Below are 17,283 nucleotides of genomic sequence, written 5' to 3'. Positions count from 1 at the left end.
GGAAAAAGAGAGACAGAGAGACACTGTGTATATGTATGTTTTTTTTTGTGCCCGGAGGATATATATATATATATATATATATATATATATATATATATATATATATATATATATATATATATATATGTGAGGAACCTGACTTAATTAGTGTTATTTTATGTGTAATGAGATTTGGATGATTTAAGCATCATGGGAGATTACTAATTTAATATTATTTCATTAAATGTGAGCGTGTATGGGTGGGTCAACGATTTGAGACGGAGGAAGATTCATTGTGTATGTGAGAGAGAGAGGATCCATGAGAAAGGAGAAAGGGATAAGATCACTAGATGTGTGTCACTTGACAAATTCAATTTCATAATGGGGATATCATTAACTCGGTTGACAAAATGAGGTAACAAGGATAGTGATATTCATCTATTTTAATTTTGGAGTGTATGGGTAAAAAAAGAAAAGAGAAAGTCACAAATTCGATAAATGATATGATGCCAATGGAAGAGAAAAATAAAATCATAAAACAGAAAGTGAATGTATAATATTTATTGAGAAAAAGATGTTTAAACACCCAAATTATACTTTTGACTACCGGAGACAGTGAAAAAAGAAGAAAAAAAATATAAATATAATATATGATATGACGTGAAAAAGAGGATAGATAAAAAAGAAATGAAAGTGTTAATGATGTATTTAAAATATAGAGGTATTCATATATATATCTATCATTTTATTTATTGTAAATATAAATATTGCTTGATTTTTTTTTCTCTCTTTATGCATCTTTTATTCTTCCTTCTTCTTAAAGGAGATGGAAAATAAGTATTACTAATGTTTTTTTTTTATCCTTTTTTTATTAGGAGAATTGCACTTCTCTTGAGGTCTTTTTAGATATTGGCACCTCTTTACTCTAGGAAACACTCACCTCTACTAAATAGCATTAAGGAAAGAGTGAGTGTAATCACTTTACTAAATAAAATAAGAAAAATGTTAATTTGATGAACATCCATTAACCTATCTAACGCTTAAAAAGAGAGATAAAAATAAGAATAAAAAATATATATAATAGGAATTATGGTGTAAAATGAAGATAAAAGATAGAGAAAAATAAAAAAACTTTGATGGAGTGTTTAAAATTAAAAAATATTTATGTATCATTACTCATAAAAAGTGTCTTACTCACATTAAATATACAAAAGAGGTAAGTGTTTGATTAAAAACTAGAGTAAATATATCATTTAAAAAGACTTAGGTTGGTGGGTGTAGTTTTTTCTTTTCTTCTTTTATCTCCCTCTCTTCTTTCTATTCCATGCACCTCATTTACCGTGCTCATGAGATAACACGCTTTTTATTATGATTAAAATTTATTAGATATCACAAAATTATGTGTAATTTCTACATTTTATTTAACCACTTTGGTTCATAATTTTATATATTTTAATAACTTTTAACCAATATGTTATTAACACTTCCCTTTTGAGAACGTCTTAATTAATAATTATAGAGTATTGTTATTTCCTTGTATACAAATCCCCTAATTATCTTGTTAAAAAAACTTTATATTATTTTATAAAGAAAATAACAAATAAAAAAATACATTTAATATCTTGAAATTATAAACACATTCAATACTTATTAAATAAGAAAAATGAAAAGATTTAGAATTATTCATAATAATAATGATTAAGTTTTTAAAAGCATATTAATGCTATTTTATAATTAATATTTTTTAAAATCATAATGAAATAAGTTAATATATAAAAATAATTTTTAATGCAAAATAATTAAATTAATTCATTATGGTTTTTAATTTTAGTTTTAGAAGTAATTAAGAAAATACAAAAAACCTGAGTTAGTCCCAATATGGGATGATAATCTGTACTAATAATGAAATAATTTAATATAAGTAATTCTATTTAGCTTCAGCAAAATTCTCTCTAGTAAAAGATGCATATAATCTATAAAAAAAAAAAACTCAAATTAAATATAACTGGAGGTAAAATGACACTTCCATTTGAAACCTGCAAGAGTCACTTTATCACAAGAATTTTGTCTATATCCGAATAAAAATTAATCTTACAAAAAAAGATATATAAAAACATTTTTATGATCTTATCTTGAAAAGGGTAAGGATAAGAAATTTATATATATGTATATATATATAGCATTACCTCATAAATTGGGCACTATCTCATTAAAGCAGTAAAAGTACAATTTAAATAAGAGAAAAATAATAAGTTACACAACTAAAGGAGGTACATATATTCATGAATATTTTATAGAAACAAGACTTATTTGGTAAATTTATAAAATTTTATCGTGTAGAGAATTGCATGCATGCCTTGGAGTTGTGGGTTGTGTATATGTGAGGAAGGACCCACATGAGGGAGGGGTGTGGACCATGAGTTGGTGAAGTTCATATTACCCAACATGATGGGGTTCACGAGGGTTGTGGACCTTGATTTACTGATGAAGTTCATCCCCCCTAGCTGCTACTGCCATGGACAACCACTCAACATGCCTCTCTCTTCTCTTTTTATATTCTTATCTTAACTCAACTCTTTCTATTTCAAAATATTTACAATAAATACATTAGCTTCATCAAAATCTGCTCTATTATTTGTTGTTTGTTAGGACGATATACAGTGATATATTGAAATTGCAAATTACCAAACAAGAAGGAGATGTAGTGAAATAAGCAGGCAGCACCCAATTATTTGAGTCTAGCTCTCCATTATCGTGCGTAAGGAATTATATATGAGTTCCTTTCCTTTAACTTTTTAACAAGTTTAAAGTAAGGAAAATTATTCTTGGACATTCAATATGGCATTAGATGCTTAGTAAGAAAAACTAAATAATTTAACATAACTGTTTAATTTGTTGAAATCAATATTAAATCATTTGAGTAGGATATCATCGAATATAATCTTTTCATGAAAATAATTCTTAATCAGATTTTATTTATTTGTCTTTAAACTTCAAATCAATTAAAATTTTTTCCTTTAATGAATGGAAGAATTAAGAGAAAAAAAAATTAATAATAGAAATTAAAAAAAAACTATTATAAGAGATAAAGATAAATGATAAATATTAATTAAGAGAGTTTAAAAAAAATTCCAAATATCATTGCTATATAATTTCTCAACGATCTTCTCACACCTAAATAATGTGAGAGTTTATCTTTGAATTTTTTTGAAATACCTAAAACAACTTATACAATAGAGCTGGAGAGGGAATTTATTATTTTATATTTAATTTTTGTTTATCCGTGAGTCATGGATAGACTTTAAAAACACCAGTTTTTTTTTTATTTAATCATTTTTTCTATAAATATTATCATCATCGTTATTAAATAATAATAGATGGGGTATTTATTATTATTATTATTATTAGTGTCCAATTAAATTTTATTTTATTTTTAACCTAAAAGATACATGCTCTCAGCCAAAAACAAATTCTTGCCCATCCATCTGTCCCCACCTAATTTCACATCTCAGTCCTTACCCAGTTTGAGTTTGTCTTTTCGACCAACTTCCCTGAATATTTTTTAACAAAAATAGAAGAAAAAAAAGAATAAAGAAAAAGCACATCGATCCATTGCACAATCCTCCTTTTGCTCACGATAATATTGATGATCCATTTCTCTTGTTTGTCCCATGATTTCTTTATCCAGAATCTTATTTCTTAGAATGACTAGGATTGTGTTAAGACACAGATCATTCAGACAATTATTGCCATGCTCTGTTACTAGCCAGCTCTATATAAATAAATTTTCTCTTTAACTTTTTGGATTATACAATTGCATTACGTACTATCCTTACATCACTCACAATTCTATTCATATAGTTCAAATAATACTAGTGAAAAAAAGCTTAATAAATATATACCTATACTTATTGATTCAACTATTATTAAGAAAGATTTTTATATTTTTCATTATTATTATTATTATTATTATTATAGTAATTAGTATTGGTTTTGGTAATATAGGTATGTGATGAGTTGTGCAAAACATTAATGTAGTCAATCATATATATAACAGCCAGACCCAGACATGCGATGAGCACGGGAACAGTTTCAATCATAGCATGCCACTGTAATGTAAATATATAGTACGTTGATTTTGATAAAAAAAAAAGAATAGAAATCCATGTTAGTAGCATATAGAACAAAGTTCCGTTTATTGGGCATATACATGGTGTACGGAAGAGTCCTTATAGCATTGCATTGGAATGGACCACATATATAGGCAAGTTGATAAAAACCCGAGAGCTCAAGACGGTGGCCCAGTTGTTTTCTTTTTTCATGAATTCTTCTTTGATGGTTTACTACTTCACTGGTTTTGGTTTTCTTCTGTTTTTGTGAACCCTCCTATAATAAGAGAATCCCATAATATTTTTTTAAATGTTATTTGAAATGATATTTTTTAAAATACTAATTTCTAATTTTTTATATTTTTTTCATTTTTATGCTTAATATATTTATTCAATTTTCTAGTTATATTTTTTAAATAAATTATGATTTTATTATTTTTTATCATTTTATACTTTTAAGCTACTTCAATAGTTTATTTTATCAAACATTTATAATTTAATAAATTAATTTTTCAATTTCATATTATCTTTTAACGATCATTTAATTTTTCAGCTTTTGAACTAATTTTTATCTAATTTTAGCAAACATAACTAAGTCCTTACTCACCTCAACTAGGAGCGTTTATTAATTTTAATATGTGGCTATTTCTATCCATTTGGATTTTGCTTGCTTCTATCGGTCTCCAACTTGTGTTTTTTAAATTCCGTTGACACGACGCATCCCAAACCAAAAATAAATTTGAAATAATTTAAAAAGTAAAATAAATAAAGTGTTAATTAATCGATTATTTATTTTATTTCAAAATATGATATAAATATATATTGCAGATGGGATGCCTTCTAAAAGTCTTTGACGATTGCTTGGTTGATTTTATTCCCACGCGGAAACAGATTATTGATGGTCAAACACGAGCATAATGACCTATGCAATGCGCAACACATTAAGCCTTTAATTAATGGAGTTATTATTTTGACACTTATCTTAATTCTTAGCGTAAATCATAGTACTATTATGAGATTAGGCTTTTATGCAGCAAGATACTACTATAATAGTACTGCCTCTGTTGTTTTTAAATTGTTGAATTTCAGGAAAAAAAATTCCATTAACGAATAATACATCGTTTGTAAATTTCAAGCTTACATTAATTAAATTATATAGAGAGACTTAAATGTAATTATGATTTTCTTATTTTATTTAATCCTTTATTTTAGTTCTTTCAATTTAAAATTGATATATTTGTTTCTCTTATTTTTTAAAAATGTGTAATTTTAATCCTTCCATTTAAATTAAAAATATTTGTTTTTTTGTTTTAGAAGATTTATAATTTTAATTAAATTCTCAATTTTATCAATATTTTAATCTTTTCGTTCAATTAAACCCTAAATTAACATATTCATTTAAGGTATTATCTATAAATAATTTAATTATTTACAAAATAAGAAATAAAAGGAATGAAATGTATGCAAAATTAGATATTAAATCAAAATTATAGATTTTCTAAAATATGGAAATTAAAATTGTATTTTTTTAGAATATAGAGACCAAATATTTGTATTTTCAAATAGGAGGATAAAAATTATGAATTTTTTTAAAAAAAATAAAAAACCAAATATCTCAATTTTAAAATAGAGGAATCAAAATTGTGAATTAAATAAAATAGAGGGACTAAAATTACATTTAAGCCATATATATATATATATTACCAAACTACACTATTGCTTTAATTATTTTATGTACATGTCATAATAAATCAATTGTAAATCCTATTATATATAGTGCAAAATACAACCTTCGTTTTTTTTTTTTTATAAAAAAAATTATAGTATAAAATAAACTATCACCTAATTCAGGATATATGAGATAGTAGTTTTTTATAAATGAATTTATCAATATTTTAAAAACTATTATATAATAATTTAAATTATTTATTATAAATTAAAAATATAATTTATATATTCAAATATATTTACTTATTATATTTTAATTATCATTAAAATTATATATTTAAAAATATTTATTTATAATTAAATTTAATTATATAAAACAAACATTTAAAAATAGTTTATTTATGTTTTCTTTATTTCTCTCAATTACTATTATTTAATAATAATTAATCTCAATTTAAATCTCAATTGAATTTTAAATTCTGATACATCATATCAAATGAATATAAGTAGAGAATATGAATCTTAATTAAAAAAAATTCATAATTTGTCTTTGATTTCAAAAGAATTGTCTTTTTTCATTTAGTTATAGAATTAGTTGATAAAATAATATTTTGATCAGTTCAGTGTTTTTTACCAACATTTATATTACTTTATCTAAACTTAATGCTGACCATATAATAATACACAACACACTTATGAACTTAATGCACATCATGCACAAGAAACCTTAGAAAAAAGAAAAGAAAAATTAAGACACAGAGTGTCCTAAAGAAAAGAATAATTTTAAACACTCTTACTATTATATTTTAAAATTTTTACATGGTAAATTTAAATGCATTTTATATTTTTTATCATTAAATATGTTTATTTTTATTTAATACTTTATTGATAACTAGATCAATCTTTACTGATAAAGAAACAATAATATGTAAGTATATAAACTAAAACGTAAAAATTATAGATCTATATTAACAAGTCAAATAGTCAATGCAAGGAGGAGACAAATTACAAGTGGAGTAACATTGGACCCTAAAATTATGTTGCGGACATGACACGCATTCGTACGTGGAATCAAAGTCAAATAAAATTTGGACAAGTGGAAACCGTAGTTAATTGTTGTCGGACACCTTTGTTGTGTGTTTGCTACTTCCACGGACTCACCCAATATAAAACCTTTTATTTTTTTCCGTCAAACGTCGACATATCATTGCTCAAGTTGCCACTAGTCCATTCCAATATTCCATAGGAAATTTTCCGAATATGTGTATAAATTTTATCTTTCAATCCTTATATATATATATATTCTTAAAAATCATTCACTTTTAATCTCTATACGAACACTTTTGAGTGACTTTTGGTTCTATCATTATAAAATAAAAGAATTATAAGATAAAATTTATGTAATGCATTCAAAAGTACAAGAATTAAAAAAATAATTTATAAGTATATATAGACACACTAAAAGGTAAAATTTGAGCGATTATAAAGATTAAATAGTTTTTTTTCAAAAAAATAATAATAACACGTTTAGCAAATAAAACATATGAGAAAGAGCTTTTCAAATAAAACATGTAGATTTTTGTAAGCCGGTGCTTGGACGTAAAATGTTATAAACGCGTAATGATACACATTATGTATAGCTCAGGAATTTGTTGGCATTGTTCTAATATATAATAAGATTAGGTTTGACAATGGTACTTGATATATGTTGACACCATTAAAAACAATGTGTTGCAAAACAAAACAAGCTCTACAAAGTTTATGTTTAGCTGACACACTTGATGGTTTTTAATAACACATATCTTATTACATAATGAAGTAGTACACTTATTGAGTTTGAATCCGTCTTCCGAGTCAAAGCATGGCTGGAAGAGAATATGCATGTTTGGGACAGAGGAATATAAATAAACAAACTATTAACGTATTGCATTGCATCTTAAAAATCAATTTACACTCCATAGTTGGAATCCATCTTTTCAGTCAAAGCATTCCTTGAACGTTTGTTAAAGTCAATTTTCACATTTGTGTTAGTGACTTGAATCTTGATATTGGGCCTGACCAAAAGTTGATGAATACTTAATTAAAATTCTTGTATCTAATTTGTATTGTAACTTCCAAATGTCGTTGTACATACGCTTTTAGGTACACGTACGATAAACTCGGTGGAATGCTATTACCAACTACCAAACTACTTACGCAAAGAAGGTCAAATAGCGATTTCAAAACACGCACATTTAGTTTCCCATGTATCGCAACTCTTGGACAGTGTTCAAAGTTTTATATTGTATGTTTGGTACAGAGGTGGGTTAAAAAATAATTGGGTTTAGTCTCACATTATGAAATATGGTATCTAAAGTTACTAAATATTTATATTCAGAAGTGAACTTTGTAATCTATAATAATTTTACTATCGATTTAAACATGATTGCCTGCTTCCAACAAAGGATATATTTGTCCTATTCCAAAAAAAGTCATTCGGTTCGTTGTTGATAGTTTCATGTTTTTTTACCCAATTTTGGTGCAGCCACAGCCAAACCAAACATGATGATAGTGTATTTGGATTGGCCATAAAAGTTCCCATTCACTATAAAATTATGATGAAATCAACACAAAAACAATTGGAGAATCATGGTGAGTGCAAATTACTGTATTACCAAATATGCTGCAACTAATGTTTATGATTTCGATTCATGTTTTGAGCGCTAGAAAATTTAGATGATAAATAGTTTAGCATTGCAATCAAACATACCAGAAACACAAATTTGTGACTTTAGATGTTTATTACAGATAAGGCATTATTGGATCATTGCAGTAAAACAAAGCGTTCCGGAATAGTCGGGTGATTCACATCTGATAACCATTAAATTACGGAATTTGTATTGTGAGTTGGTGATGGTCGAGAGAATTAGCCGATGAAAGGGCCAACTGAGACAAATCAAGACAGCCCAAAACAAAACAAAAACTGAAGCATGGGCTGGATAGTAAGTACGTGGTCCATTCAAGGAAAGCTCAAAGGCCCACAATTATAATGAGATTTATTATCATTTATATAATATCTAATATAATTTGCAACATGACATTATCTCGTTAGTCAAACATGCAAGAGTATTATGATATACAGCCTACACACAATACAAATTAATTACAGTATTAACAATCTGTCCGACAACTTAGACACACACAACTTATCATTCATTTCTTAAGGGGGCTTTTGTCGGATGAATGGCCCAAAGGAAGGACATTTTTTTTAATAAAAAAAATGATAATTGAGCCAACCATCAAATATTGCATTTATTCCTTGGGAATTCGAGGAAGAAAATGAGGTGTTTACAAGTTTTTTTTTTTTGTTTAAAATATAAGTGATTTAACACTTTAGAAGAATTAAATCTAAGTTTGAAGAAAAAACTTTTTAATTAAGTAGCCCGGCGGATCCAGTTCTCTTCTTTGTAAGTAACAAGTTTTTACTAGTCAAAAGCTTTCAGAAGAATCAACATGATTTACGAAGGACAACAATGATGAAGCATGAAGACAATTGAGTAACCGAAAAATAGCCGTAGTCCTTTTTCCCCCCTTAACAATCAAAAGCAAAAAAAAAAAATCTATAAAAGGGTGTGTTTGTTAGACCTTTACAGGGCAGAAATCGACTAAGGTTGCAGATTAACAGAGCAATATTGCCAGCAATTCTAAATTGTAGTTTAAGGTAAAGCGAACAAATAAAATAGAAGTATTTATGTGACGAAAGGTACGAAAATATCTGTATCATGCTTTACTTGGTAAATGAATGGAAAAGATTCGACGGTACATTGTACAATAAAACTCGCTGATGTTTGGCTATATGAATCAGTATAAAGGTTATGTATGAACCAAGCAGAATTGATGTAACAAGAACAACTGGACACTAAGTTGTGGCTCAAATTGTATACATTGATGGGGTTATTCCTATCAGGTATATTCGTCAAAAGATGGCTAGTGATACAACCAGGTATATTCCTTTTTATGATGATTCAGGAAACTATTGTCACAGTGCATGGCAATAAGTATCCTGCAGAATCCTCGACATGACAAAGTTGTAGAAGAAAAGCAGACCCGCACCCCATAAACCATTTTTTTTCTTTCATTCTAGTGCGGCCTTGCCTCATGGCCGAGCCGGGTGCTGCAAGCCTGTAACATTCTATTACTTTCTCTAAGCAATAATTTTGCATGTTTAGCCTAAACCTATAAAATTCAATCTTCCATTTCTATTAAAAAATAAACAGTTATTGTGGAGTAAAAGGTGAAGGCAATCCCTTGGCATGCTGACTCTCCAGCTCAAGAAGCATCAATGATTTCTGCCTCTGATAGCGATTTCTCTTGGCAGCTAATGCTGCAAAAGAAGCCACAAAATAATCGACAATTAGCATAGGATTTAAATATTCATCAAAGTCCGAACATGACCTTTTAATTTTAAAATTCATATAAAACCGAATATCCTATCATTTAGTGGAATAAGCAGCTCAAATTAAACACTTGCTGGTTGGGAAATTCAGTGAGAGGATCCATTTCTATGAAAAGACAAAACATATTATGGCAGCTGCTATATATGAACAAGGCCACTAAAAAAGCTTTGCTTGGCTTCTACTTCTTTAGTTCATTTGACCCAACCCCAATTTGAGATGTAAAATTGAAGTTATTCATAGAGAGAGAAAAAATAATGATCAATAAAGATATGGTACATCGATTCCAATTTTAACTCATGTTTCCAAATTCCTATTGAACTTGTACGTGGACTAACAAGTTATTTTGCAACCTTCGGAAAAAAAAATGAACATATGGTGAAGATTTGAATAATACACATACACATGACAACCGAAGTAAAATCAGGTTTATTCAATGTTCATGACAGGGGCAGTTAGATATGATTGAAATTTCAACCAGTAAGCGTTTCCCAGTAGAAGAAAAAGTAATATAAATACTGCACAAAAATCATATCCTATTTTTTTTTTATCAGTAATCAAATCTTATGTGTATAAAGTAGTATATTTTTATGGAGTTCAAGAATAACAGAGAAGAGCAACTAGTACTCCGAGAAAGCAAATCAAACAACATTAATTTACGTTAGCCCCAGAAAGTCAATACACGTTGCCAGGAATATTATAGATAAAAAATACACGACAAGCACACAATCTCATTGAAATCATACTTACACATTAGTTCATGAGGCAGAGCGAAATCATAATCGTTCCTTTTCCTCCTGATGTAGATATATGCCACCAGCAGTACCACACAGAAAACAAAGAGACATGACAAGGCTATTGCAATTTTACCCCGAGTGGATAATCTACCATGCTCCCAAAACATAGGACATGATGGAAGAGATGGTACGCCGCACAATCCCTTGTTGCCAGAGAGACTGAAAAAAGAACAAATCAAATTGAATATAGAAAATAGATTATTTCTAATTCGATTATATAATTGTTATAATGTATCACACAAAATTTCTTTTTGTATTGCTACCATAGCAAGTTAATTAGATAACAACTAATTTTAGTGTGTCTAGCATTCAAAGCTGATGAGGATTGAGATGATTGACATTTCATGAGTCTGGATGTGCCTTGTGTGAGAGTTAAATTTAGGTTCTCACACACAAGAGACAAAAATAAGCCAAATAGGGATTAGGGAGTATTATATATACAAGCTAAGTTATCCAACATTTCAATCTGAACAAACCATTATGCAGAACCAGATGATAGAGTAGAGCTAGAAGAGTAAAATGACATACTCAATAGCTCCACCATGCACACCAACCGAATAAAGTTGCTCTGGAACTCGTCCTTCCAATAAATTACCATTCAATAGCCTGGCAAGATTGAATAGATTAGAAAAACAAACAGAAGTATGTAGTATAACTTGTCCAGAGAATAAAAGGGACACCCAGTTAAAACTGCACTAGAGGTCAAGTGTTGCCTATCGTTACCGTCCTAAACATAAAGGAAAATTAGGCTGTTGAAGTGACTAAGTGAGCATTTAGATGCCAAATTGACGAATGAAAGAACAGAATATAAAGGAAAAATATAGTGACAACAACACGATTTTAGGAATTTAATAAAGAAAACAAATTGGCTAGGAAAGATTATTTGAAATCAAATTACAGGACTTCATAACAATACTGACATTTTTCATAAAAGCCCCCAGCATTTTAGCATCCCCATTTCTGACAGAAAAGGATATTTAACTTGAGAGAAAATAACTTGAATAAGTGCTAAAACTAGAGGAAGGACCATACCACTTGCAAAACACTGAAACAGCAAAAGAAAATAACGAGGATTATAGAACCTACTTTTTGTCACGACACTATGCAAGTTAAAGACAGACATATTAATTAATTCACTGGATACTGGATACTTACACAAGCTTCAAATTCGAAGATGCCAAACTATCAGGTATGAATCCCATTAACTGATTGTTGGATAAATCCCTACAGAAAACATTACATAGAAAAATAAATAGAATTTCAATTTTCAAATAAATAATTTAGATTTTCTGTTCGGTAATAACAAGATTCTTCTAGTGAGTTTTGAACCCTTGCACTGTAGGTGAAGTCAGCCCACAAGAGTTTGGTTTACTAATTGAGCCACATTTCATGGTTTAGTTACTTTCAATATAGGTGGTATGGATGCATCATAATATTATTACAAATGACTTCAGAATTTTAAATGGCATGCCTTTTAATCTATCAAAGCATCGTGCAAGAGAAACATATAGAGTCTAACTATATACCGTATTCAGTATATGATGATAAAAGTATTTGACTTTTAAATGGATAAAGATACTGAAAATTGATGAGGAAATAATATAAAAACATGTGGATAACATCGAAAAACAGCACAAGTCTGTGAGAATTTGTAACTAACAGATACAATATCTGATCTTACACTTGTATCAGGGATTTTTGACCTAGTCCCGGTGGTATTTCCCCTCCCAAGGAATTAGAACTCAAATTCCTGTAAAATTAAAGAGAAGTTACCAACAATGGAAACCAATATGAACATGAGAAGCAATAATCTAGGAATACAAAATTGTCGCCTACATTCAAATAGAGAGCAACACTTAATTATTAAAAAAGAATGTGGTATAAGACTGAGTCCTGCACTAGAATTTGTAAGGAAATCCAATGCCAATATCAAGGACAAACAACAAATTTAAAAATAGCCTAAGTATGAAATATTGAAATTCTTGCACTTGCAGAGGCCATAGTGTTCATTCATGGGGTAGAATGCAGAACAGGTGCCGCCTACACTACAACATGATTCTATCTAGATGGTTTAACATATCAGAACATAAAATGCTGTATAGCCACCAAAATGAAAAAGAATAAGCTATGTAGAAAGTACAAAGCTGATCATTGAGTGGTTTAAGTTAGAAGAGACAATGATTTGGCAGCTGATACTTACAGGCTTACCAAGTCGGACAAAAGACTAATCTGGTCACTTATGAACCCTTTCAAGCCTTGACTGCCAAGATCTCTGAAACAAAAACAGGCATCAAGACTCATTCTTGCATAAAACCAAGGCAAATGCTAACCAATATCCTAAGGACATTGATTAAGGAACTTAAAATAGAAATATTTTTATTAGGAGGTGGAAAAGTGCACTGCCCATGATATTTTTTACGCTCTCCTATAATTTACACAATAAATACATTTCCCTTTTAGTTCTTTAATTAATGCCCTTAGGGCATTTGGTTAGCAAGACCCTAAAACCAATTAGCAAAGTAAGGCCTTGTTCTTGTTTGGATAAAGGCATAAAGCAATATGCCCTTGTAAAGAAGAAACAAAAAAAAACAAGTTAACATGAATTCAGCTTCTTCCATAAGTTATTAAAACCAATTTAACTTTTATAGAAGCTCTCATTTAACTTATCCAAAGACTGAAATGCGTAAGTTGATTTTAACTCTATAGGTGAAACTCAATTCATTTTACTTTGTTAATTTCTTCTCCTATAATAATTGCTTGTAGATATAACTTTAATACTTTATCCAAACACAACGCAGAAAAACAGAAGAGTGGAAAGAACAGTTACATTACATCTGACTTATGACATGAGCAGTTTTATCATTAGTCATGCGGCAAGTAACCCCCTCCCAAGCATCCCAATTAGTAGGAGCACAGGGATCACCATTCCAACCCATTCTATCAGGAACACGCAGCGACTCTTTCAACGCCTTCATTGCACTCACTACAAACACATTAGAATTCACACAACTGATTACGTTTTCAAATTGGTACGAATGAAACAAAATTAGAGAGAGCGAGAATGAGACCTTGGAGAGGGAGAGTGGAAGGGTCAACAGGGACCAAGGCGTAATTCTCGATGGCACAAATGAGAGGAGCCCCAACAGCTGGCACGAGCTTGAGTGTCAAGACGTTATCGCTCAAGTTCTTGACGGTGAAATTCAAAGTCAACGCGGCGAAAGCACCGACGTGGTTGTATATGTCAAGCCTGGTGACGTTGTCGTCGTTGATGAAGATATCGAAGACCCTCTCCCCTGCTTTGTTGACGCTGGAATCGATCTCCGCGAAGTGCAGCCACACCGTATAGTCCAATTTCGCGTCCACACTCAATTCGTACCCCAGCGGCCCCTCCGTGGTCACCGCGGACTGATACAACTTCATCGGGAAGTAATTAGGCGCCTCGTCGGCGCCGGAGATTGAGTTATCCGTCGAGAGAGAGCGGACCTCGTCGCGATCTTCCGGTATTGTTCGGAAGTCGTAGTCCGGCTGCCAGGAGCGGGAGAAGCGGTCGGTGTGGTTGGTGAAGCCGGCGCCCCAGGGTTTGGCGGCAGCGCCGCAGGAAATGCGGCCGTAGTTAACGAGAATGAGGTTGTTGGAGTTGGTGTAGGCGGCGGGGTGGACTTGGACGAGTTCAATGGAGGAGACGAGAGGGGAATCGGTGGCGAAGCCGTAGAAGCAGAGATCGAGGGAGGAGGTGTTGGGGAGGGAGGCGAAGAGGTCGGAGTAGGCGCCATTGCGGGCGGTGGACTCCGGCCAGGGGGAGCGCCAGCTGAAGAGGACGGTGGAGGAGAGAGAGACGTCGAAGGAGGGAGGGCGGGACTTGGCGTCGTAGTTGTCGTAGACGGTGAATGTGCGGAGGAGGTAGCGGGAGGGGGAAGGGAGAGAAGGGAAGGTGTAGCAGTTTCTCTTGCCGGAGGAGGAGGGAGGGAAGAAGCGGAGGGTTTTCTCGGAGGGGAGAGGGAAATGGAGAGGCTCGGAGACGAGAGCGGAGGAGCCGGCGGAGAAGAAGCGGTCGGAGAGCCAGGTGGTGTTGAAGGAGTCGGTGGAGTCGGTGGAAGCACCGCAGTTGATGTGGTAGGAGAAGGCTTCCACCTGCGGTGTTGAAGGGGTCATAGTGATGAACACCAAAGAGACGAGGAAAGAGTAGGCTCGAGTCATGCTTGTTTGTTTCAGTCAGAGTGCCATTCTGGACATAATAATACTCATCAAATGCCGAGATTAGCGGGAGAATAGGTACGTCCTTGTCATCTCTGTCAATTCAAAATTCATTTTTCGTGCCAAAATAAACCGTCTTTCGTTTCTGCTGCATATACCACATGACCGTTATTTATTTCTCATGCCCATCTACACTCTGACGTGATGCTCAATAAATTACCTAAGCAAATAATAATTCTAAATTTTATGACCATTTTTTTATATTAAGAGGATTATAATAAAATATAATATTGTTTTTTATGTTTATTAATAAAGCATATGTCATGCAAATTTCATGTGAATAATTTTTATGATGCTTAATCATGAATTTATAATTAACAGATATTGATAAAACTTACCTTATATATCAAATTATTAATTATAAAAGAGTGAATATAACTTATAGCCATAGTTAATATCAACATTTGAGCCATTGATGACATTAATTGATAGCAACACAGTACGTGGACGAAGTTAAGTTTGTGAGAGACCTCTTTATAGTACAAGAAAGCTTCGGAACAATTATTAGTATAGCCAATTTTATTTTTTTTTTACGAGGAAAGTTGATATCATTTCATTCAGAATAATAAATTCAATACAAGGAGAAGCATAATGAAAAAATTGAAGACTAGCGTACAACTGAAACGTCCTAGCTAAATCATAAGCGACTAAATTTGTTTGTCATCAAATTAAACTCGTACAAGAATTATGAATGGAAACAAGTATTAATATGGACATTTTTAAACTATATTAAAAAAATGTCCTTTATCAAATCAGTAAATTAATTCATTCTAATGTGCCAAAGCTTTTCATTGACCAAGAAAAATCGAAAAATAGGAATAGTTTCATCAGTTTATGTGAAACATGCTTAACTTTTTGCTTATTCCCTATTTGTACTGTATTCACATTAGTTCTGAATAAAATGTAGATACAGTTCTTATAATACATTTTGTTATTTTTAATTAAAATTGATTTTTTTAGTTGAATAATTGGAGTAATAAAGATTTAAATCAAAAGTCAGTAATTATAAGTTACTAAAGAAATCCTTAATTCTAATTAAAATAATAATAATAATACTATTACGAAGAATATTTTAATAATTACATCTAATTTTGTTAATTAGTTAGTTAATCAAAATGGTCAATTTCTGCTTTTTATATTAGTAGCAATGTGTACTATATCTGAGTGGGTCGGTAGTGGCTTATGACTTATGAGTTGCGAAGTGTTACTTTTATTGCGGCAAAAGACGTGGTGTCCACTACCATGATAGTGGGCCCACCACCACCTGCATCTAAATAACACAACCACCATTTAGCCAAGGGGTAGGTGTGGCATGTACGACATAAAATATCCGATATCACTTGAAAAATGATATTTTTGTTAATGTGCAGAAATTCTAAATTGTTTGACTAAAATTGTGTTACTACATTAAAATTGGACACGGATCCTCTCAAATTGGCAAAAACTAGAGGTGGCTAGTTTAACTATTGTGTACGTTAGGATTTAAAGGAGTGACTGAGATATATTAATCAAAATGCACCGTTTTATTAATTAAATTCACTAAACTGACCAAAGGGTCCAAATCTAACCCTCAATTCTAACTTTGTCTTCTTTTTTTTTTTTTGGTTTTTCCTTTTCCCAAATCAACGGCAACAGAATACTCAGTCACCCTTCAGGTTCGTACTGTGAATCAAAAGTAGAAATACTACTCAAGATTTTGGAGTGAAGGGATAAGAGAAAATCTTTTTTCGCCCAACAGAAAAGATGTCAACTTGGTTCATAAGGAAATGCAAAAAATACGTTAGAGGAAGAAAGAAGGGACGTATAGATCCCTTAGTAACAAATTATTAATTAACATTTGTTGATAAAAAAAATTATATGTTAATAACTGAAATAAAATTATTACAAATATTTTAAATAGGGAAAGGGAAGAGATGATTGATGAAAGAGGCCAAACCTAAAGAGTAAAGAGTGAGTCGTAGGGTAGAAACAGGGTGAGTAGATTTTCGCTTTGTTAGGGTTTGACTTAAGTTAAGAGTATATGTAATGAGTTTGACTTGTTCA

General features: G+C 30.9%; 1 protein-coding gene across 1 annotated transcript; it reads right to left on the bottom strand.

Moving 5' to 3' along the window:
• Positions 1–9,499: 9,499 nt before the first annotated feature.
• Positions 9,500–15,346, bottom strand: LOC100783504 (receptor-like protein 4). Its single transcript, XM_003555405.5, has 8 exons — positions 14,055–15,346; positions 13,819–13,969; positions 13,187–13,258; positions 12,668–12,736; positions 12,142–12,210; positions 11,515–11,592; positions 10,940–11,145; positions 9,500–10,119 (listed from the first exon to the last, which is right to left on the bottom strand). Exons 1-8 carry the CDS (start codon positions 15,181–15,183, stop codon positions 10,013–10,015), a joined length of 1,881 nt encoding a protein of 626 aa, XP_003555453.1. The 5' UTR covers positions 15,184–15,346; the 3' UTR covers positions 9,500–10,012.
• Between the last annotated feature and the right edge of the window lie 1,937 nt (positions 15,347–17,283).

Source organism: Glycine max, chromosome 20 (genome assembly GCF_000004515.6).
Source record: "Glycine max cultivar Williams 82 chromosome 20, Glycine_max_v4.0, whole genome shotgun sequence".
Classification (NCBI taxonomy): Eukaryota; Viridiplantae; Streptophyta; class Magnoliopsida; order Fabales; family Fabaceae; genus Glycine; species Glycine max.
Note: the sequence above shows the minus strand (reverse complement) of the source record. Positions and strands in the feature narration are given on the sequence as shown.